This window comes from Exophiala oligosperma (assembly GCF_000835515.1).
Source record: "Exophiala oligosperma strain CBS 72588 unplaced genomic scaffold supercont1.4, whole genome shotgun sequence".
In the NCBI taxonomy this organism is placed as follows: domain Eukaryota; kingdom Fungi; phylum Ascomycota; class Eurotiomycetes; order Chaetothyriales; family Herpotrichiellaceae; genus Exophiala; species Exophiala oligosperma.
This window is the reverse complement of record NW_015622821.1, coordinates 573,192-594,055: the sequence shown is the minus strand read 5'-3', so window position 1 is coordinate 594,055 and position 20,864 is coordinate 573,192. Positions and strand designations below refer to the sequence as shown.

The 20,864-nt window shown below is 50.4% G+C and overlaps 6 protein-coding genes across 6 annotated transcripts; 1 reads left to right on the top strand and 5 right to left on the bottom strand.

Annotated features, from left to right (window-relative positions):
* Positions 1-72: 72 nt before the first annotated feature.
* On the bottom strand, positions 73-2,438 carry PV06_04355 (T-complex protein 1, eta subunit). Its single transcript, XM_016405242.1, has 3 exons — positions 2,329-2,438; positions 1,773-2,261; positions 73-1,692 (listed from the first exon to the last, which is right to left on the bottom strand). Exons 1-3 carry the CDS (start codon positions 2,375-2,377, stop codon positions 554-556), a joined length of 1,677 nt encoding a protein of 558 aa, XP_016263448.1. The 5' UTR covers positions 2,378-2,438; the 3' UTR covers positions 73-553.
* A 476-nt stretch (positions 2,439-2,914) lies between these two features.
* On the bottom strand, positions 2,915-5,184 carry PV06_04354 (uncharacterized protein; the record flags this gene model as incomplete). Its single annotated transcript, XM_016405241.1, has 9 exons — positions 2,915-3,148; positions 3,242-3,346; positions 3,431-3,454; positions 3,526-3,690; positions 3,739-3,891; positions 3,968-4,438; positions 4,508-4,799; positions 4,853-4,918; positions 5,087-5,184. The coding sequence occupies 9 exons, from the start codon at positions 5,182-5,184 to the stop codon at positions 2,915-2,917; spliced, it is 1,608 nt and encodes a 535-aa protein (XP_016263447.1).
* A 7,332-nt stretch (positions 5,185-12,516) lies between these two features.
* On the bottom strand, positions 12,517-14,704 carry PV06_04353 (uncharacterized protein). Its single transcript, XM_016405240.1, has 2 exons — positions 14,081-14,704; positions 12,517-14,019 (listed from the first exon to the last, which is right to left on the bottom strand). The coding sequence occupies exons 1-2, from the start codon at positions 14,609-14,611 to the stop codon at positions 12,763-12,765; spliced, it is 1,788 nt and encodes a 595-aa protein (XP_016263446.1). The 5' UTR covers positions 14,612-14,704; the 3' UTR covers positions 12,517-12,762.
* A 223-nt stretch (positions 14,705-14,927) lies between these two features.
* On the bottom strand, positions 14,928-16,937 carry PV06_04352 (uncharacterized protein). The gene is made up of 2 exons (XM_016405239.1): positions 16,535-16,937; positions 14,928-16,447 (listed from the first exon to the last, which is right to left on the bottom strand). The coding sequence occupies exons 1-2, from the start codon at positions 16,892-16,894 to the stop codon at positions 15,743-15,745; spliced, it is 1,065 nt and encodes a 354-aa protein (XP_016263445.1). The 5' UTR covers positions 16,895-16,937; the 3' UTR covers positions 14,928-15,742.
* Positions 16,938-17,316: 379 nt separating this feature from the next.
* On the bottom strand, positions 17,317-18,886 carry PV06_04351 (uncharacterized protein). Its single transcript, XM_016405238.1, has one exon. It carries the CDS (start codon positions 18,874-18,876, stop codon positions 18,046-18,048), a length of 831 nt encoding a protein of 276 aa, XP_016263444.1. The 5' UTR covers positions 18,877-18,886; the 3' UTR covers positions 17,317-18,045.
* A 318-nt stretch (positions 18,887-19,204) lies between these two features.
* PV06_04350 (serine/threonine-protein kinase ark1) lies at positions 19,205-20,762 on the top strand. Its single transcript, XM_016405237.1, has 3 exons — positions 19,205-19,367; positions 19,423-20,388; positions 20,437-20,762. The coding sequence occupies exons 1-3, from the start codon at positions 19,278-19,280 to the stop codon at positions 20,578-20,580; spliced, it is 1,200 nt and encodes a 399-aa protein (XP_016263443.1). The 5' UTR covers positions 19,205-19,277; the 3' UTR covers positions 20,581-20,762.
* Positions 20,763-20,864: the final 102 nt, after the last annotated feature.

The window sequence follows — 20,864 nt, the reverse complement described above, 5'->3', positions numbered from 1 at the left end:
AGGGGCTGTGATGACAAGAGCTGGACAATCTAAGAACAATGAACACCAAGTCTTATAGAGATTTACCACACACTGTTTTTAGTTGTCGGTCTATTTCGACCTCTCGTTAGAGCCATCTTGAGAAGATGTCGATCTGCTTGCCTAACTCTTGGGTCTAGAAGAGAGGCAGCCTATTGACCTGAGCTGAACACATTCCAACCATACCGAGAGGCATGTGATGAGTCTAGATATGCAAAAAGGTTCCCACCACATATGGTTCGCTGCGCGACCTGGCATCGTCCATTCATTCCCAGCGTCTTACGCTCCAAGTTGCACCAATGTTCACATTTAATCCGAATTCTATCAATCAAGGTGCCAACAGACATTCTGGTATCATTGGTCTCATGTCATATCATCCTGTGCGCCATGGGCCCTTTGTCGACAGGGGCTGCAGATGCTCGCTAATCGAAGCAAGAAGCCAATATGACCACTTTTTGTTTTGGACGTAATCTACATGGGCGGGAAGAACCCAGGAGCTCATTGTTTTCTTCTCGTTCAACATCTGCCATCTCGCTCACCGTCTCGGCATACCTCTTCCTCTGCCCCTGAGGGCTCTCTGCGCTGCTCCAGGAGGTAACCCTCGTGCAGGCGCTTGGGGCTGCTGGCTTTCCTCGTTCTTAATGGTTTCGTCAACACTTAATATCAGGCAAGCAGCCTCGACCGCTGCACTGAGTGCGTTGACCTTGACCAGAGCCGGTTCCCAGACGAAGGCGTCCATATTGTTCCGCACACCTTCGTGGTCGAAGTCGACACCAGCCCAGGTGTTTCCCTTGCGGTGCTCGACACGTAATCTGTTAAGAATATCTGTGGCATCAAAGCCGGCATTGTCGCAGAGTTGTCGTGGGATGATCTCGAGGGCCTTTGCGAAAGCCTTGACGACGGCTTGTTGCTTGTGCGGGACGTTTTTGTCTGCGAATCTGTGCAGATAACCCGAAACTTCCATCTCTGTAGCGCCGCCACCAGCAACGATGGTGTGGTTTTTGATAGCACGCTTGACGATCATGATTGCGTCGTGAAGACTTCGTTCCACTTCAGCGATAAACTGCTCGGCTCCACCCCGTAGAACAAGCGTGCAGGTCTTTGCCTCTGGGCACTCGCTAAACAGGTTGTAACGTTCGCCGCCGATCTGTCGCTCCTCGAACTTGCCACAGGTACCCAAGTGTGATGGGAGAATGTCGCTACAGGTGCTCTGCACCGTGGCGCCAGTAGCCTGACACACTCGCTCGAGATCGTCTGCCGCGACTCGCCCAGCGCAGAAGATATCCCTGTCTGCAAAGTATTGAGTCGCAAGATCGCCGATGGGCAATCGACTCAGCACGACCTTTGCACCGGTCTTGTATAGCGCCTCCATCTTGTTATAGATGATCTGCCATTCTGCGTCGACGATTGCTTGGTACTCGGAGACCTGGTCCACCCTGACTTCTGCATTGTCCTTTTCGGCCTTCAGTTCGAGTTCGACGTTAAGGCACACGATTTTGGGGCTCGTAAAGGATTTCGGCTGTTGCTCGAAACCGGCATAGGAAAATGTCTTTTTGAACGCCACACCGTCCACAAACAGGGAATCTTCCAGCGCACCACCGGTGATCTTCTTAATGCCGATGAGTTTCTCGTTGAGGTCTTCTTGGTCTAAGGACAAGACGGCATCGACGACCACTAGAAAATACACACAGTTGTTAGCATATCGGGTCCGAGCCTGACTAATTGGATTTCAGGGGGAAGGGCGTGTAACGTACTCTTGGTGAAGAAGTCAGCATTCCGATGGATGAGCTTACTGCTCATGGCTGTGGCCGCCAATTTGCGCAGCGTCTCCCTCTTGTTGCCCTCTGTCGTGCCCACGGCGATCTCTTTGACCTTGTTGATGGCCATGACGCTCGCCCTCCTCAGACCTTTGATGATGGTCTGTGTGCTCACGCCCTGCTCCACGAGCTCTTTGACTTCCTTGAGGATCTCACCGGCCAGCACGACCACCGAGGTCGTGCCGTCGCCGACCTCTGCATCCTGCGACCGCGCGATGTCGGTCAGTATCCGTGCCGCCGGGTGGACTATGTCGAGCAGTTTCATGACCGTGGCCCCGTCGTTGGTGATGGTCTGCCGGCCGTTGCCGTCGACGAGGAGTAGATCGCCGCCATAGGGGCCCAGGGTGGACTTCACCGTGCTCTGTACCGCGAGGCAGGCGTTGATGTTTGAGATTATCTGGCCCTTGCCTTGGGACTGGTCGGTGCCTGCGTGGACGCAGCGGCGTTAGTAAAAGTTGTGTCTCGCAGTTGAACGGGGAAAGCAAGCCCGTACCTTCTTTGAGAACGATGATGGTAGGTGTTTGTCCGCCAAATGCCGCCATCTTTGACTCCTCGCACTGACTGCCTGGTATCGGGGATTTGGAAAGAGTGGTGTTGTTAGTGGGGTGGTCGGTACGCACCTCGTCCTCCCTCAAGAACTTTTTTGGCACCACTCTTGCGTAGACGCATTTTCGAACTAAGGCGGGCTATGCTTGGCAGCACATTTTACGGCGGAGTATTGGGCGATTGAGCGCCGGGGTTCTTAGCTATGGACATTACTCAGGCTACTCCAAAGCTGACACAGAAAAATCATCGACGATGTTGTAGACAAGGTAAGGTAGTCGTGGGGAGTTATTCTCATACAGCAAGTCAACAAAAGTCTCGCTTTCAAGACTACGAAAGGTGCGTGGAGTGGAGCGAGGATTGCAATCAAGGAAGATCTTCCCGTAGCCTTAATTCGAGTCATCCATTTTCTACCTAATCTAGATTCCTGATGTCCCAAGGACCCGTACATACCCTGGCCGACATATTCCCTGGCGTTCTTGATAAGTAGCCACCCGCACAATGTCGCATCATCACCTCCGCATACAGGAAAACAATCAGTATTGTTTAGCAACGAAATGCTCATATTTTCCTGCCAACCTCACACGCCATGTCCGACCCCAGATCACGAGAGGGACAGAAGTCAAAGCTACTGCGATGGACAAACATCCCAAAAGCACAAACATGTTGTACACCCCCATACCCTGCATCCAAGGTGTGATGGCGAAGACCAGAGCGGTGGAAATGATGTTTCGAACGAACACGACACCCGTGAGAGCGTCACCGAGAATCTAGAAACGACGAAGTGACATGGGTCAGTACATGAATCCATTCTATCTGCAGTTCGAGAATAAGGGATTTTGGTATGGGTAGGAGTCACTCACATATTGGTAACAATCCTGACAGTAAGTCAAAGCCATGTCGCCGCAACCGCCAATAGCTGCGCCAATGAAACCGGCTCCGACAGCGTTGATGGCCCATGGCATGCCCTGTATGGTAATAGAGTCAGTCTCTCATCTCTCAACATGTCTTGCCCTTAGTTTGTTGTTTGGCGATGGGAGTTTATTACATACCTTGGCGATTGTCAAGCCATACAACTGTCCGGAACAACTTGGTCAGCCGAAGTCTCGTAGCATATATTATCAGGCTGGGGAATCTGTCTACTCACAAAAAGGCCCAGGGGCATACAGAACCCGGGGATCAAAAAGAGCCAAAGACGAGTTTCGGGCTCATAGATACCTCCACGTCTTTTTGCAACTTGAACGATGAACCAATCGTTTATAGGGCCACCAAAGATGGATCCCAGGATAGCGCCAATCGCTGGGGGAAGATTCTGCTACCTGTCAGGATACTTTGTTCAAAAGAGAGGTTCCCAACTTACCATGTTTCCAATACCGATTGGTGAAAAGAGGTATGGTGCAGCTGGGTAGAGAGTAGCCTGTGTAACGGCGAGGATGGCCAACATGGCGATGAGGAAACCATATTGGAGTGCACAGAATGCCACAGCTGGGAAAGTGTACAGCATTTGGAATGGCTGTGCGACAGTTAAATACACGGTCAGCATGCTATCCTCAAGCCACAATAGGAGGCATGTGATTTTGTTTTCTCACCTGGAAGAAATGCATCCAGTAGCTCCGGTTGCCGGTCGTGAATGCCTTCTCAGTTGACCAGAGCCGATGGCGCCTCAGGTACGAGTCCATTGGGATAGTGGTGTCGATGTCGACCAAGCGTCGGCGCTGATTATTGGCGGCCTCTGTCGCGTCGATGGAAATCGAACCCAATCTGTCCTTGGATATACTGCTCACTTTGGTGAGGTCATGGTCCTGGTCGTTGTACGTTGTCGCAACAATTTCGTGGCCCTCGACGATTTTAGGTATGTACTTGCTCTCCTCGAGGAAGAAGAACATGAAGACAGCCACGATGGCCATGAATATAGTGCAGTACCAGAATACCCATCTCCAGCCCTGGTTCACGGCCACGTACCCGGCGGCGACGGGACCAAGGTAGTTGCCCGCGATGACGAGGCAGAGGTAGATGGCGTTCATAGTGGCGCGTTGGTGAACGAAGAAGAGGTCGGCGATCTTTGGGGCAAGATGAGAAATCAGCTTCGTTGCATCCTTTATGACTGTCTATCAGGTTTTCAGACATACCGTGACTTGGAAGATGGCCTCATTCACGGCGCCAGCAAAGCCAGAGATGGCATTGCTTCCAATCATGTCGCCGACCGTCTGCATCTTGGCTTGCCAGATGGCAGAGGCGAGCATGATCAGGGCGGTGAGGAGGTATATTGGACGTCTTCCGAATCGAAGAGCGACCGGGACGAAGAAAATGCACCCTACTGACAAGGTGGCCATGTTGGTTGCGTAACCGTCATTCAGGATGGCATAACTCATTCCGAGTTCGGCGTTGAAATCTTGCCAGAGGGGAACTGCGACACAGAGACTTTTCGCCTTTCAATCAGCTTTTATATCAACAGGCTCAAGAAACAAACTCACATGGCGAAGACCATGAGTGCATAAAAACACAAGACGACCATGTGTACTGTTTTGCGGAGCTTGGTCCTGTTTCACGGCAGCATTAGCAACGGACGGAGAAGGGAAAGGTTTGGTATAGGGCTGCTTCGGTTATTGCAGGTGCAGAGTCAAACTTGCCAGTTCTACAGCAAGTAGTATTGTTAGTGCTTTGCTTTTGTGTTTCTTTGGGTTTTGTTGTTGGGTATATGTACGTACCAGAGGTTGATTAGGGTCAGCGTTTGGTTGGGGAGCAAGTAGAATCTTAGATCCAGCCTGATCCTCGATACGTTGAGTCCCCGGGGGGAGTCTTCCATTGTTGTTGTAGTCCATGGTCATTTTGGGGAGAGATATATCATGTATATTGATTGGGTTGTATGAGGAGTAGAATGGATGAGGAAAAGAAGAAAGAAGAGAAGAACAGTGTCCTGGTTGTATGGTTGGAAAGTAGAGGAGAGGGGGGAGAGGAAGAGGAGGAGGTGGGGTTGAGGTGGTCGAGTCTTTTGGGGGCCGCCGTCCAGACAGGAGGGAGGGAGGGAGGACAGGTTATATCAATGTCTCAATATACTTTGTTTGATGGAGGAAGAAAGACACGACTTCAACTACTTATGTAGGCAGATAACACGGGTAGCTGGGTAAGTTGATGTTCTCGTTATCAATGGTCATTATTTAGCATTATCATTTGAATCTTGGCCACGCGAGAGTCCCAACCTGGTTTTGGTCTAGCCCAGCGAGATACGGAGAGTGTGCATCTCGAAATTGCGGAGAAGGTCGACATTAGGATCGTAGGTCCTTGTGCCCAGGACAACGATTTTGTAGATCTCGCGTATAGCTGCTTGCCTCTAGTGAACTAGAAACAAGAAGAATGAATGAATTAGCTTGCTGAAGGCGCCGAGGGTTGTTCTAAGGAGGAGCGACCAATAAACACGCTTTGCGCCGTACAAGGGATCGACTTAACATTGTCTCTTTATCGCTGTTTGATAAAGTCCCGAATGACTTATGTACTCCTTCAGGGTCAACCTTCTAATTCTGGCATAGTGTCAAAATTTACCCCATTATCTACCTTCGCACTACGTGTACAGTACAGGGCTTGACCGTATGTATCTATCTATCCGCGATATCGATAGGTAAGGTAGTGTGTCCATACATTATGCGCACAATGTACGGATTAAGAAAACCAAAGGTCTAGACCATCTCTCAATTGCCGGCGACGTTGGCAAGAAACATACTGTACAACAAGACACAATGTAAACTCCATCTTTTGCAATCAATCCCTTTCCCCCCCGGCCTTCTCGGCAAAGGAAGACGAATGCCCTACTCCGTAATGTCTACCTACCTACCTAACAAGATAATAACGTTTTTAACCTAACCCAGCAAGTGTCTCAAGGCACTCTCGGGATTCATCTTTCCCAATCTTTCTTCGGTACATGCAAATTCTTGACGTGGGAACCATTCGACGACCTCATCCTCGTGACCCAAAACCATGGCGGCGAGAGCTTTACCTGTCAACCAACAATGGACCATGCCATACCCATCCCAACCAGCCGCAATCCACTCGCCACCAGCCCGAGGGTCGTCATCACACTCTTCCCGCCCAGAAAGAAACTTATGAACACGATCAACCAGAGGCAATCCATCACCAGTGAAACCCATGATCCCCGTCCATCTCCTTTCGATGCTCGACCCTTTCCCGCGAACGAAAGCCCGGCTAGGTACAGATTCAAGATGTCTCAGGCAACCCGCACTCAAAGAACTATCATCCGGGTTACCCAAGTCTTCGTCTTTCTCCAAACCACCATCTTGCAAAAGTCCGCCGCCTAGGTATAGAGAACCGTCCTCGCCAGGGGACTGTGTGATGTAATCGAAACCTTTGGCCCACATGGGACTGTAAGACCTCTGGGCCCCGGTCCGGGGGAATTCAGGGTTTACCGTCTGGACGGTCATTTGTCCCCTCAACGGGTACAGTTTACCTTGTAGCGCAGGGAGCAAATGAGCCGCGTGACCATTCGTGCAATGGAGGACGTGTTTTGTTAGTATCGTGCCTCTTGTGGTGTGGACCTCGTACGCATGGGTAGGTGCTGACTTTGTGCGTTGAATGTCCTTGGCCACCGTATGCGTCTCTAGTGACAATTGCCCGCCTTGTAACAATCGTGACAATATGACCCCTAGAAACCGATATGGCCACGCTGCTCCTGCACGGCCTACTATACAGCCATGAGCGTTGGCCACTTCGAGATCCTGAGTAGCAAAGAAAACATCAGCAAAGTGTCATCGAGATGATGGTGTCCCAATGGTCTGCTCACCTTTAGTTCATTTTCGTCTTCGTGCATGGTCCACTTCCCTCGTTCTTCAGGAAAGTCGTCTAGAAAAGTGGCCAGTTTCATCTTTGCTTGCTGCCAGACTTCTTTGTCGTATATCGCACAGACACCGTCGACCCGTCGTACCAGCCCAACTTTCCCTTCTTCCCCCAGCGCCTCTGCTTCGGCGACCATGGCTTCGAGATGCGCGAGGCGAAACTTGGTGATCTTCATTGCACTCTCTTTACCATAGGCTTCCTTGAGAGCGTAGTAGTCGGCCCAGGGTACCGCTTTTATGTGTCCGCCATTTCGACCCGTGGCTCCAGAAATGGCGGTTCTCGCCTCGAGCATGACAATGTTCAACTTTGGATCTCTTCGAAGCAGATGCAGGGCCGTGCTGATCCCGGTGATGCCAGAGCCGATGATGACAATGTCCGCGTCTTTAGGTAAACGTGAAGATGCATGTTGAGCTATTGGAAGTGGTGGTTCTTGCCAGAATGATATGGTTGGATCATCGACCGGTGTGCCAGGGTCACGACTCAGCCTCGTGGTCAGAGTCTGCCAGATAGAAGGATCTGTAGATGAATCCATGGATTTTGTTTCACCCTTGCTGATATTTCAGAATCAAAAAGGCCCCTCGTTAATCAGACTGTCGTATCGTGTCTTTGTCGTTTTGCGGCCTCTATGATTTGCAGATTGCAACGAGGACTGCCCGCCATTGAAATACTTGGGACCCGAGTCGAGGCACGAGCGCATGTCGAAAGCATCTTGCCGCACTCAAGAGCCATGCTTTGAAGCCAGATCAATCCACTTTCTAGATGTCAAGCTAGAACGATTTCAGTCCCTGGAGAAGCTTAAATGGTGTCGGCGCAACTGGTGCTGATAGGTCCATCACGAGGCGGAGAAATGCGTACAGAGGCACCCATTCTCCAGGCCGTCAACTAGTTACCGTCAAATGATATTGTCTACCGAGGTACATACTAACCAAGATAGAAATCATTCAATGGTGGAGATGAAATCGACATCTGTTATCACCGAGGTGCACTTCTCCCCAAGCGTGAGACTGAACACTCATATCAACGTCAGATTGTCGACTTGTCTAGCACCTCCCTGGACTACCTACATAGACTCGTCCTTTGGTTGAGCAAAGGCGCTTTTCGAGTACAAGCAATATATCCCGACCGGGAAATCAAGAACAAAAAGTAAACAGTCTCGATACCTCAAGATGGGCTCAATCACAACCACCACAGAACAGAAACTGAGTTGGCAAGATATCGTCGCTCGAAAGAGAGAAGAACGGCGAGCTGCCATTCCAAAGAACTGGTTGCTACCATCTTCAATCTTGGACTCGTTATCCCTTCCGCTTGACAAGAACCCAAACAACTTGATCGCCTTGGATATTCCGAGAAAGTCTGGCATCTTGACCGATCATGAGTTGGACATCACGGAGAATTACACCGTTGAGGCTCTTCTCGGCAAATTGGCTTCGGGCGAATTCACCTCTGTTGATGTGACGACCGCCTTTTGCAAGAGAGCTGCCATCGCCCAGCAATTGACATTCTGCCTGACGGAAACATTCTTCGATGAGGCCATCGGCAGGGCCAAATCTCTTGACGAGCGCAGAGCCAAGGGAGAGAAATTAGGCCCATTGCACGGTCTCCCGATAAGCATTAAAGACGGGTTCCAGATCAAGGGACAGGAGGCCTCGATTGGGTACGTTTCTTTTCTAGGAAAGAAATCAACCGCCAATTCACCACTGGTGGACATCCTCCTCAGTCTGGGTGCCGTGCTTTATGTGAAGACGAATATTCCTCAAACACTCATGACTGCCGACTCCGACAATAACATTTTCGGACGCGCCTTGAACCCACACAACACGGCTCTCAATGCCGGAGGTTCGAGCGGAGGAGAAGGTGCATTGGTGGCCTTTCGAGGTTCGCCCCTGGGTGTCGGCACTGACGTCGCAGGTTCAGTCCGTATTCCCGCACTGTGCTGTGGTATGTCAGGCGAATATGTAGACTCTGCTGAGACATGTCGCGAAAGCTGACAAAAGGGCAGGTACCTACGGTTTCAAACCGACAAGCTCTCGAATCCCGTACGGAGGCCAGCAGATTCCATCGCTCGCAGGATGGAAGCCCATCACCGCTTCTGCCGGGCCCCTCACCAACGATGTCGACGCACTCGAAATCTTCACCAAAGCAGTGCTCGACACCACCCCCGCACTGCTCGACTCGACAGCCATCGACGTCCCATGGCGTAGACTCGGGCCCAACACCAAGTCCAAACTGAGGATCGGTGTCATGTCAGAAGATCGTGTGTACCCGCTGCAACCTCCAATCAAGCGGGCCTTGGCCGAGGCTGCCAAAAAGCTCGAAGCAGCTGGCCATGATCTCGTGTACCTAACGCCCGCTGAAGGCCAAGTTTCAGATGCTAACGAGGTGGCCTGCGAAATCTTCGGCCTCCATACCGCGACATCCAAGGGGTTCATAGATGCGAGCGGCGAGCCACCAGTGCCGTCTGTCGCCGCACAAATTGGACCTGGTAATGCTGGCCATTACAACTTCGTTCCCAAGCTAGATGGACTTGATTTTCTTCACAAATATGCTCTTCTCACGGTGAAAAGACAGGAACTCTGTGAGAATTGGCGAACAATTTGGTTGGAGAAAAAATTGGATGCAGTGCTCGCGCCAGCTGCGCAAAACACTGCTGTGCCCCATGACAATTTTGGGTGGCCACCTTTCACGGCCTTCCTGAACCTGCTTGATGTAGGCACCCGGACCCCCTCTCTTGAACTCCGGCTGATTAATGTGTGACCAGTATCCGGCGTGCGTCATACCGTTCGGAAAGGCTTCGAAAGAGTTGGACCCAGAACCGTGGAAGGTGCAGGCAGGACAAGGAGCACCAGACTGTAAGTCGTTGCCGAGGATTGAAATCAAGACTAACAAAGATTCTAGATGATCCTGAATTGATGGATGGCGCACCTTGTTCGCTCCAAATTTTCACGAGCAAGATGCGAGATGAGGAATGTTTGCAGGTGACAAAAGTCATTGACGAATGTTTGAAGCGAGCTTAGAAGATACGATGTCGCTGGTATGTAGTGCAGAGTGTTTAAGCAATGAATATCGAACGACCATGCTCTCAGGTCTTAAAGTCAGCGGAACCTGTAGTGAGAATGAAGTTTGAAGTCGGGATGAGGGGACTTGAGTCCATATCTGCTCCTAGAGGATGCCGGTATAGTGCTCAAGTCCTTCGCCCTCCACGTGTGAAAACTTCATAAGGACGTGCTGGAACCTGCGTCGTTTCGCTCAAGAGATAGGCAAATAAAGCAAGGCTTGTCCCAGACCCCCACTGTACACCAGGGCGTTCAAACCATCGTATTCAACTCCGGCTGTCGAGACGAGTTTTGAAAGATCGCGTACCAGAAAGTCGGGAAGGCTCCATATCTTGTCCAGAGCGCCAGCTGTTCGTTTGACATACCCAGAGTAGGAGGTCTTCCAGATTTGCAATAGTTGTCGTTGAATAAGAGTCCTCATGTTCAAGCGTACTTCAGCGCCACTGTCAACTGGCAAGTCAGACTCAGCACATGTCTCGATCTTGCTTGTTGGGCAGGCAGCACAGCCCAAGACAAGAATCGACCAGCAGATGAATTGCGCACAAGGGGCAGCTCCGTCAAAACAGCTGAGCAGTTCAAACGCTTGCTGCAGCATGGCAGAAATTTGTCTCGAGGTGCTCTGCACTTGACCTGGGTCCAAAACTTTCACAAGGAAAACTTTGGTAGCCAAGAAGTAGAGTTTCGCAGCGACATCGGTGTTGCTCGGCGTCCTCGATGAATCATCACCAGATGAAGAGACTCCGTCGAAATTTAGAACTGGGCTTGTATAGAAGAGCTTGTCTAGCTCCTCCAGACATTCAAGGGCAAGCGTGTGATTGCTGCTGTGTTTGTCGAGCGGCACCTGCCTGCTGAGCCAGGTAATCTGATAGATCAGAAGGAAAAGACTGGGCTTACATCGCCCAAGGACTGGAAGAATCGAAGATGATTCGTGACTTTGCTGTGTCCCACTTTCCAGTGCATCGATATACATGGCTATAGTTTGAGAGGGGAATGATTCGCAAACGGCATCGACGTCCTCTTCAAAGATCAACCTGGTGGCAAAATGGTAAAGCACCGAGTCGAGAAGAGTACGTTGAAAGACCGACAGTTGATCCAAATCCAAACGGCGTGTTTTTACAGTCTGTTCCTCAAGCACTCGAGCAATAGCTTTGTAGTGAGTCAAACATTGACTTGCCGGAGCCGAGTAAAAGTCCTAAAAAGTCAATCAGCGAATTGTGAATAATCCAAATTGGAGGCCTGGCTAACCTCGAAGACCCCTAGGAAAAGAGATGCTGCCAAAAAGGTCTCTCCTTTGTCAGCAATGACCTGGGATCGTTCGATGGCCTTTCGAAGACCACGGAGAGCACTCTCAGTGTACACCATGGCATCCTCTCGAGGCATCAACGCAGCACACGAGGCGTGCAACGCCGCCGGAGCCAGCGCTGCGTGCATGACCCATGGCTCGTGAAATCCAATCGCGAATACAAAAGACACATCGCGGAATTCGGCCGTTGCGTCCGGCGTAGTGAGTAATTGGATGAATCTCGTCGAGGCGTACTGAAACACCATCCAATCACGCTTTGTCTTTAGCACTGATGGATTGAAGCTCACGGTGGAATCCAGCGGCGAAGGCAGGATCACATCAACAACTTTGTCCTCGGTCTCTGGCGTTGTAACTGGTAGAGGAATTGCGTCATGTGAAGGCTGACGAGGAGAGCACGATGTCTCTCGGTAACTGCAGTCGAGTTGCAGCTTCGTACAAGCGCCGCATCTCGGCTTTTTTTCATCGCACTTTTTACGTCCTACTGTTGGTCAGAAGAAATCCCTCCCAATGATACGCGCAACAGCAATACACAAGCATGCTCAAGTTGAGCCACTCACGTTCACGGCATTTGTGGCAGCCGGTTTTGGTGCGTAGTTTCGGTGGAGGTCGCGGTGGTCTTTTAGGCTTCACATTCTCCATTGTAACTATGCATGGTGATCGGAACGCTGGCCAGTGACACCTTCATGTTCGATGTCAGAGAGACTTGTTCCGATTGATGCGAATACGAGTGAGACTAGGCTTGATCAACAGCAGACTCAGGCAGATACCAGGTCGTGAGTGAGTTAGGTTAGAGATAGCGAGAGGAGATTGTCTCGATTAGGATTAGTCGGATTGGCCCAAACGAGCCGAGGAATGTCTTGATCTCTCGGGTAGACACAAGAGAGGGTCAAGAGTCGAATATCAAGTTCAGGTGGACCTCGTCAGGAATTTTGGCAAGCATATTGGCGGGAATTGCTCCCCAAGCAAGTTTCTTTTATCTTTATCTACACTCTATAATTTCCCAAGTTTGGCGCAACTCCGGTACTTCAAGCATCGGGTATTCTAAAAGCGCTGTTGATCAAAGTATGTTCATATCGAAGAGAAAGGTCATTCTGCGTGACGCGGTATAAATCATCGTCGTGAGCTCGTTCACCTGCGTGCTCCATAAATCCAGCTTTTCCCAAAACGCCCGACAGCATCACTTTCATGGCTCAAGTTTAAACTGTTGATTGTTCGGAGTTTCGAGGTAGTCCATGGGTAACACATGTTGAATAGGTTGCATGTTGCTAAGCCCTGTCCCTGTGCCGCTGTCGTCCATGACATGATCATGTGTCATGATGGCGCCGTTGGCGTCGTTCATGAAGCCATGGTCTTGGGGCTGATGATTAAAATCGTGCGGATCATGCGACTGTAGGTGTGGAGCCTCAAATTGACCCAATCCGGCTTGAACATAAGCATGTGTATTCTGGTCGTACTCGGTCATGGCTTGGATCTGCTCCATGATCTGCGGGTCGATGGCCATCTCATCATAAGCATTGAGATGCGCATCATGAAGATGGGCGTCAGGGTGCAGCTCCGGATGCAGATGCGGCTCAGGGTGAAGATGTGCATCGAGGTTGCCATTACTTTGCACGTGCCCATTGGGATCAGTCAGATGGTCATTAGCAAGATCCATTTGCTGCTGTATTGAAGCGAAGTCGTGATCTGATAAACGATTGGGGGTTATATCTTCTTGAGACGTGCTTTGAATCTCGACAGGAGGTTGTTGAGGCAGTGGAGGTTGTGGAGGCAGTGAAGGTTGAGTAGAAGGAGGAGGGGGAGGGGGCGGCGGTGGTGGCGACGGCGGGGACGTTGCCGGTGCCGGTGCCGGTAGTGTCGCAGGTGCTTCATCAACTGTCTTGCTTCGAGGTCTGTTTTCGAGTCGACTGACTGGAGGTTTGTTCACGTCCTTACAGTCCGGACAGTTCTTGATCACATGACTCACGGTTTCTTTGATGCGAATCCAGTGATATTGGGTAGCTATGATGGCAGTGGTTTTGTTGATGCCTCCGTGCGACTGTAGATGTATCTGTGTGGCGATATCGTATTGTGCTTGAGGGTCGGAAATGACTTCCTTGTCCTTCAAGAAGAGCTTTTCCGGGATACCATCCTGACCACCCACTAGTTTATAGTGCGTTGCGGCACTCCTAAGTCGGCTTTTTTCTGACCTGCCCGCGCCCTGTGGATATAATTGATGTCTCAAGTAGTATCGAATTTTATCGAATCTCTCCTCGGATTGATCACCATCGAGGTCCGTTTTCAGATCTCTTCCGTAAATGATGGCATCTACAGGTTCGCTGGACGATTTCAAATTTCCACAGCCAGGAACCTTACCAATGCGTTTGAATCCAAGCGAGTCCCATATCCTTGTGGAAGCAGTATTGGACTCGTAGACCAGGTTGAAGACAGAGTACGTGTAGCCCTATTGCGTGTTAGACAAATTCCCGCCAGAGGCACGCTATCCGCTCTCGAGCAGAACTTACTAATTGGGGTGCCCAGTCGAGATAGCACCGGCCCATAGACCTCCCGACACCTTTGTTTCGTGCCGCTGGGGTGACCAGGAAACCACCATTGCATACGTGACTACTACGACCGGGGTAGTTGGGTTTGACGTAGAAACTCCCCAGACAAAGTTTGTCCCAGTCAGCACCGTTTCGATCCAGGTCCTGGACCCCTTCAATACCTCCAATATCACCCAAGATCATGACCGCACCGAAATTACCAAACCAATAAGGCCCAAAAGTCTCGAGTGGCAGAGGGTCGATCATCGGGTACGTATCTCCACCCTCGATCTCCTTGTTGAGATTTTCGGAAAGATAAGCTAATAATCGTTTCGGAACTGCCTCAGGCGAGAAGAAAGGCACAAGAGTCGCAATTGTAACACGATCCCTGAGCGTGACGGTCCTAGGGAAAATGGAGGAGGGGATTTGCGGATTTTCTGGGGTCGGATACGGACCCTGCCCAGATTGCCGATAAACGACGGCCGACTCTGGGTCCTCCAGCAGGGCCGGCATCGTGGACCATCAACGGCGGAGAGTGATCGGCGTGTGTGAGTTGTCGATTTTTGAATCTTTGTCGTACAATGCGCTGATCATATAAACGTGGATGTTCGGGCCGTAAGAGAATGAAAAAATCAGGAAAGCCAGGCGTAGAGAGGTTTTGATCTTGACAGCGGCACGTGACCTTGACTTGGCAATCTAGTCCAGATGTGGTAGTTAAGGATACACTGCTCGTGGTGTTTGATGCTCGATCCACGAGGTACGTGGACCTGATTACGTGTCAGTAAGCTGCGTCACGGAGCTGGGAATCACAATCGTTTACAATTTGCACATCGACTGGATTGCTCTATGTACCAAGACGTGAAATCTTCAACCTTCAGCATAAGCCACAGTTCCGTCCTAGCGCTACACGTGATTCGCTCAGGTACTGCCGGAACACAAAACGTGGGTTTGTCCGACCCAGGCACTTTTCCAGCCGCGGGAACTTCGCTTGGGATGATTATCAGGTCCATCGTGGCCAGAACTGCTGATCTGCCGCAGCCAGGCCTTTGTGGATTTCTTCCCGTAATCTGCCCAAGACTCCAGCGTAGCCTTGTCCAACACAAGCTCTGGGTTCGAAACTCTTTCATCGTTGCCAAAAAAAATAGGTAGGTGGGTCGCATGTAAAGACTACAAGCAACAGTGAGGAACTCGGTCCTTGGAAGCATCCTGGGGAGCTCTCAAACCCACTGTCATCCCAAATTCGGCGAGTGCTGATTTTTGGAGCAAATATGCTGTGTCTGAGAATGCGCGATTGTAACAGTAGACGATCGTCGCTGACGAGTCGGTGAAGCAACTCGGTGCGACGTTCATAGTTCGCGACTGAGTGTGCGTCTCTTGAGGCCAGAGGCCCAACAGCCCTGACGCGGACAGAAGCCGAGCATTTATTCCAAACTCGCGAAGGAACATCACGTTGTCTTCATTTTGTGATGATGAGATGATGAGATGATGACCAGCCAATCTCGAAGGGCCAGCTGTGCCAGAAGATGGGCATCCAAAGAGTTGGAACTCGTGTGATATACACCTCCTCTGGCCTCTTTGGCCCTGCCTGATCGACGATCGGAGCCGATTTTGTTTGAAGCAAACTCGTGCCTGAAGTGAACGCCTTCATGTTTCATATTCTTTCATGCTCCACCTTTTCGATCCTGACATATAGCTCGGCACACCCACATACATGTCGTCGTCCTTGAGTGGTGGGAGAGCAGAAAGCTCTCCACCGGGGCTATGGTAGGATGACACGGCTGGACTTGGTACATCGGCAAACTTCGTACCGGGCGAAGTGCTCCCAACTTCTGTTGTTGCTGGGGAAGATTGATGCTTGCCACTAGTCGATCCGCCTGCATATTGATCGGGATTCGTTTCTTCATAAGGACGACCAGCCAGGAAAACATCCTTCTCCTGATCTGGGCCGCCAGAATCTGTGTGAGAGTGGCTAATGGCTTCGTTTCGCCGCCTGCGTGAGTATCGTTGGCCCAGGAAAAAGGATATAACGATAAGACCTATGACGCCTATCACAACGCCGACGCCAATTCCTGCCTTGGCTCCGCTTGACAGTGAGGGCGAGGAAGACGCAGACGAAGCTGACGACCCAGAGGCTGTTGCTACAGCTGCCAAAGCGGACGAGGAAGTCGAGGATGTCACTCTCGCTGTCTCAATAGCCCCTTTCGTAGTGCTGGCACCCGAGGAGCTGACTATTTCGTTGGACACAGTCGTCGATGTTCCCAGCGGAACACTCGTCGTAGCTGGGTCATTGATGGGCGTTGTAGGTGCCGCTGAATTGGGGATCGTGGCCGGCGTGGAGGCAGGGGTCGCCTATATGGGTGTTAGCGAGGGAATGCACCGGTCGCAATGTTTCCACGGCATATCTCAGTGATATCAAAGGCGATGTTGAATACTTACCGTTGGCTCGGGGTCTGGACCGAATACTGTCGAGTATCCAATTGTGCTGACCACAACTTCAGTAGTGGTCACCGTCAACGTCGACACAATGGTGCTGGTGCTGGAGCCCGCGACTACGCTGCCGGAAGAGATCGTAATCACCTCTTGACCATTTATAGTAGTTGTGATCGTGGACAACGCATTCGAGTCGTCGGTTGCAGGAATAATGGAGTAGATAGTGACCAGTGATGGAACAGCCGTCGTAATAGTGCTCGTTGTGACAATGGGATCGGTCGCAACGGGTACCGAAGGCAACGCATTGGAGAAGGAAATACCGAATGCCAAAGCCCACAGGGCTATCTCTGTGAGAGGGCTCATCATGCCCAGGGCACGGAGACGATTGAAACTGTCGCGTAGAATTCTCGAGGCAAAGAGCAAGGGACTCGAGATTGAAAAAATGGTTTCAGAGAAAAGCGAGAGACTATTGACCTACCCTTGTTCCTCGCATTGCCCGTCTTTAGAGCCATGCTTGTTGCGGCTCAAGGACAATCCTCGCGTGGGAAAACGGATGCCTTACCAATGGTTTGTAACGGTCGATCCGAGGAAGATTAGCAGCCACCCAAGTACGTACAACTTGTGCCTTTATGGCTAGAAAAGTCGATAAACACCAAGACAGGAGGAGAAAAGGGTGCTGAGGGATGGGAAGAAGGCTGAAACCTGTGGAACATGATTGGTTCATTGGGTTTCCACTTTGGCCATTTGGGAAAATGCGGAAATTGGATGCTTCAGTCCTTTCACGCTGCCATCATGTGTTCGACATGACCGGAACTTTCATTTGCTCAGCTGGGTCAAGCCAATTGATTTCTGACCTGTACTCTATGGGGATTTTTCGCGAGACAATGTCCACTGCAGACGCTTTTAGGCGATGACACGAACCTGTACTCCGTAGTTCGCCTGCCCAGCTTTGTAGATCATCAACTGTTAAGCGAGTGGCTAGAGAGTCTAGGTGCGGTTACGTGAGGGTCCTTCGAACGTGTCTGAAGCAGACTCCGTCCTCCTACCCCAGTCCCAGTCTCTTGTTCAGACTGGGGTTTCTATGAAGCCCATGACTGCATGCTATGCCTGCGAAGTTCGAAGTATAATGATGGCCGACCAGCAGTGACCCGCATGTGTAAACAATGCTGGATAGCATCGCATATACACGACTTCAATTCCCATGTGCCATTGTCGGGGCATTTTACGTGAAGACAAATCTCTCTGCGTCGAATGTGAGTGGGACTTGATGTTTGTGCTTGCAAACCTGACGTATTGGGTCGAGTTGTTTACTGCCGTTGTGGTGGTGTTCTAATCATGTTTTCTTCATCATTGTTTGGGTTGTATACATTTCTTCGTATTTGGAAATGAGGACGAAGATCTGCACAGGAGCGGTGCTCGAGAAAAATCTTTCCTCCCGGGAGTATTTTCGCGGGCGACGCTGTTATCAGTCGTACGTGCTCAGACAATTGCGACTCGTGGGTCTGGAAGACAACAGCTCACTTGCCCAACTCAACTCGTTCAAGCTTTCTTTCGACCACCGGTAGAAGATCCGGCATCTGGTTGGCATCTCGGAGTACGGCAGCGACATCATCCCTTCTGGCTGCGAGTTCGTCATGAACTTTGTCGTACGAATCCTCTCGTGCGACGTATTCCCGTATTACCTCCTTCTTGCTAAAGTCGACATATACCCTGGTGTCCCGAAGTCTTAGCAGAACATTATCGAGCCTCATGAAAAACCGGCACAGAAGGAGTAAGCGAGCAGGCATGACCCTGATCTTGCAGGAAAGCATTGTGATTCCATTATCTGCGAGCTCGTCTTCGTACAGGATCACATCATCGAAGAATAATATTGGATCCGGTCGCTTCAGCAGTTCTAGCGGGATGGGGTTGCTCCCTTCTTTGAAGCGCGGACTCTCCGGGGCAAGATCTCCTTTGTAGTCGGTAGTATAGGACCAGTCGAAGGGTTTGATGACTTCCTTGATGTCATGTGAGTCCTCTCTGCTCTGATGCCACTCTTTTGAATATGCTACTTTCAGCCTCTTCTCGCCAGTCTTATCCACCCGGTCTAGGGCCCCGAATGCATCAAACTTGATCCCCCAGTGAGACGGCGGGTGTTCGATCGCCACGAAGTTGTCGCCGAATATCATCTCAGGAGGTGCAATGCCTAGCTTGTTCGTCATCTCTTCGATCGGTCCAGCTTTCAGTATCGGGAGCTTTTGAGTCGTTATGCGGAACCCTTCGATGGAGAATGATCTCGGAGGAGCTGCTGTGACAGAGGGATAATTCGTGTCGACAGCATCCCTGGATTGGGTATTGTTGACTGCCATGATAATAGGATCAGCTGGTGGACAATGTCGAGTTCGTTCGATCCTGTCCAACAGAGGATTGCTCGCTATGCTCCAGTTGACATGTCAGTGCGCAAAGAAGAAATGCAGTAGTTGAATGATGCCCATGCGCATGGAGTTACAGTATTAGACAATTAACGCCTGTTGAATGATCCCCGCACCGCCGACAGATTTGCGCTCCAGGCGCGGCTTGCGCAGCCCTATCAATGTCTTTAAGCCTGGTGATAGCGGTTGCCATGGGCGACGATGTGTTTTGTCGTACCCTTTATTCATTTCAGAATCGTCGCAGTCACAGTTGCAGTGTCACTGTCAATTTAACAGCAACAACGAGATAGCAGGTCGACAACTTCTCCCTCCTTTAATCTTATCTTAATAATCTCCAAATGGCGACAAAAGCCCTCGAAGCTCGATTCGAGCACCTCACAGTCAACGACGAAAATGAAGCCCCAACCAACACCTCATTCAAATCCAAGGTACCTATAACTCCATGCTTGGATGCGATGTCTTAATCTAACTGAATCTTTCCAGGCTGCAGCTACGGGGACAATAGCCAGTCTTCCTTCGAGCCATCCTAGGGCAAACTTGGTCAAATACGCTCTTCAAACCACAAACGAATCGAGACAGAATGCTGGCCAAATCACAACCATCACCACCACCACAAGTGTACCAACTCTACCACCTTCGCCCGTCCGAAAACCTGCACAATCATCTCGCGCGTCTGATGAGAGCCATGAAAAACAGACAGTAGCTTTTTTCGACCAGCCACAAGCACCCAAGCAGTTCCACCTAGGGATGTTCGAAATAGGGAAACCATTGGGAAAGGGAAAATTCGGTCGAGTATATCTCGCGCGTGAGAGATCGTCAGGTTGGATTTGTGCGTTGAAGGTCCTACACAAGTCCGAACTGCAGCAAGGCAAAGTTGAGAAGCAAGTGAGAAGAGAGATTGAGATTCAATCGAACTTACGACACCCAAACGTTCTGAGGCTCTACGGCCATTTTCACGACAGCAAGAGGGTTTTCCTCATCCTAGAATTTGCTGGAAAAGGTGAGCTGTACAAGCATCTTCGCAAAGAACACAGATTCCCGGAATGGAAGGCTGCCCAATACATCGCTCAAATGGCCGCAGCTCTCAAATACCTGCACAGCAAGCATGTAATGCACCGAGATATCAAGCCCGAAAACATTTTAGTTGGTATCCACGGCGAGATCAAAATTTCTGATTTTGGCTGGTCGGTCCATGCTCCCAACAATCGAAGACAGACCATGTGTGGTACCCTCGATTATCTTCCCCCAGAGATGCTCAAGCCAGGAAGTTCCGACAACTTTTATAACGAGAAAGTCGATCTTTGGAGTCTGGGTGTTTTGACATACGAGTTTTTGGTTGGAGAAGCACCGTTTGAGGACACGCCGATCATGACACAGAGAAGGATTGCTCGTGGTGACATGAGTGTGCCGAGCTTCGTCAGTGCAGAGGCGAAGGATCTAATACACAGAGTAAGTGGGTTTGAGATTTTTTATTGCTTCGGCTGACACGTGGAATAGCTCCTGGTTCTTGACCCCGAAAAGAGAATACCACTTGATCACGTCCTTCAACATCCATGGATCATCAAGCACTGTATGACAAAAGGTGGTGAGCGTGGAGCCCAGAGAGCCTCCGACAGTAACAGAAAGAGCTCAGAGCAATGAAACGAACCACATTGACGAATCTACTTCTGTGTTGGACTTTTTGATGAAGCTGTTTTAGCATGATTTGGCTGTGTGAAATGTCGGCGTTAAATAAGGAAGAATATTTGTTTTGCGCCAGCCATAACCAGTGTTACTTTTTGTGAGAAACCGCGATACTCCGAGTTGATATAACCATTGATGGCATAACTCACTTGATGAGAATTTTTTGCTATTTCTCGTGTTGAGGTTCGATTGATTCTTCTTCATGTGCTGGTTTTATTCTCATCGAATTCATGAAATTGTAG

Excerpts from the sequence above, each read along its gene's own strand:
- PV06_04352 (XM_016405239.1), bottom strand. The coding sequence starts at position 16,894 with ATGATGAGCCCTCTCACAGAGATAGCCCTGTGGGCTTTGGCATTCGGT. Across the intron at positions 16,448-16,534 it reads GTCCAGACCCCGAGCCAACG|GCGACCCCTGCCTCCACGCC; the intron begins GTAAGTATTCAA and ends ACACCCATATAG.
- PV06_04350 (XM_016405237.1), top strand. The coding sequence starts at position 19,278 with ATGGCGACAAAAGCCCTCGAAGCTCGATTCGAGCACCTCACAGTCAAC. Across the intron at positions 19,368-19,422 it reads ACACCTCATTCAAATCCAAG|GCTGCAGCTACGGGGACAAT; the intron begins GTACCTATAACT and ends GAATCTTTCCAG. Across the intron at positions 20,389-20,436 it reads CGAAGGATCTAATACACAGA|CTCCTGGTTCTTGACCCCGA; the intron begins GTAAGTGGGTTT and ends CACGTGGAATAG.
- PV06_04355 (XM_016405242.1), bottom strand. The coding sequence starts at position 2,377 with ATGGCGGCATTTGGCGGACAAACACCTACCATCATCGTTCTCAAAGAA. Across the intron at positions 2,262-2,328 it reads CATCATCGTTCTCAAAGAAG|GCACCGACCAGTCCCAAGGC; the intron begins GTACGGGCTTGC and ends GCGTCCACGCAG. Across the intron at positions 1,693-1,772 it reads TGCTGACTTCTTCACCAAGA|TGGTCGTCGATGCCGTCTTG; the intron begins GTACGTTACACG and ends TGTATTTTCTAG.
- PV06_04351 (XM_016405238.1), bottom strand. The coding sequence starts at position 18,876 with ATGGCAGTCAACAATACCCAATCCAGGGATGCTGTCGACACGAATTAT.
- PV06_04353 (XM_016405240.1), bottom strand. The coding sequence starts at position 14,611 with ATGCCGGCCCTGCTGGAGGACCCAGAGTCGGCCGTCGTTTATCGGCAA. Across the intron at positions 14,020-14,080 it reads TCGACTGGGCACCCCAATTA|GGCTACACGTACTCTGTCTT; the intron begins GTAAGTTCTGCT and ends AACACGCAATAG.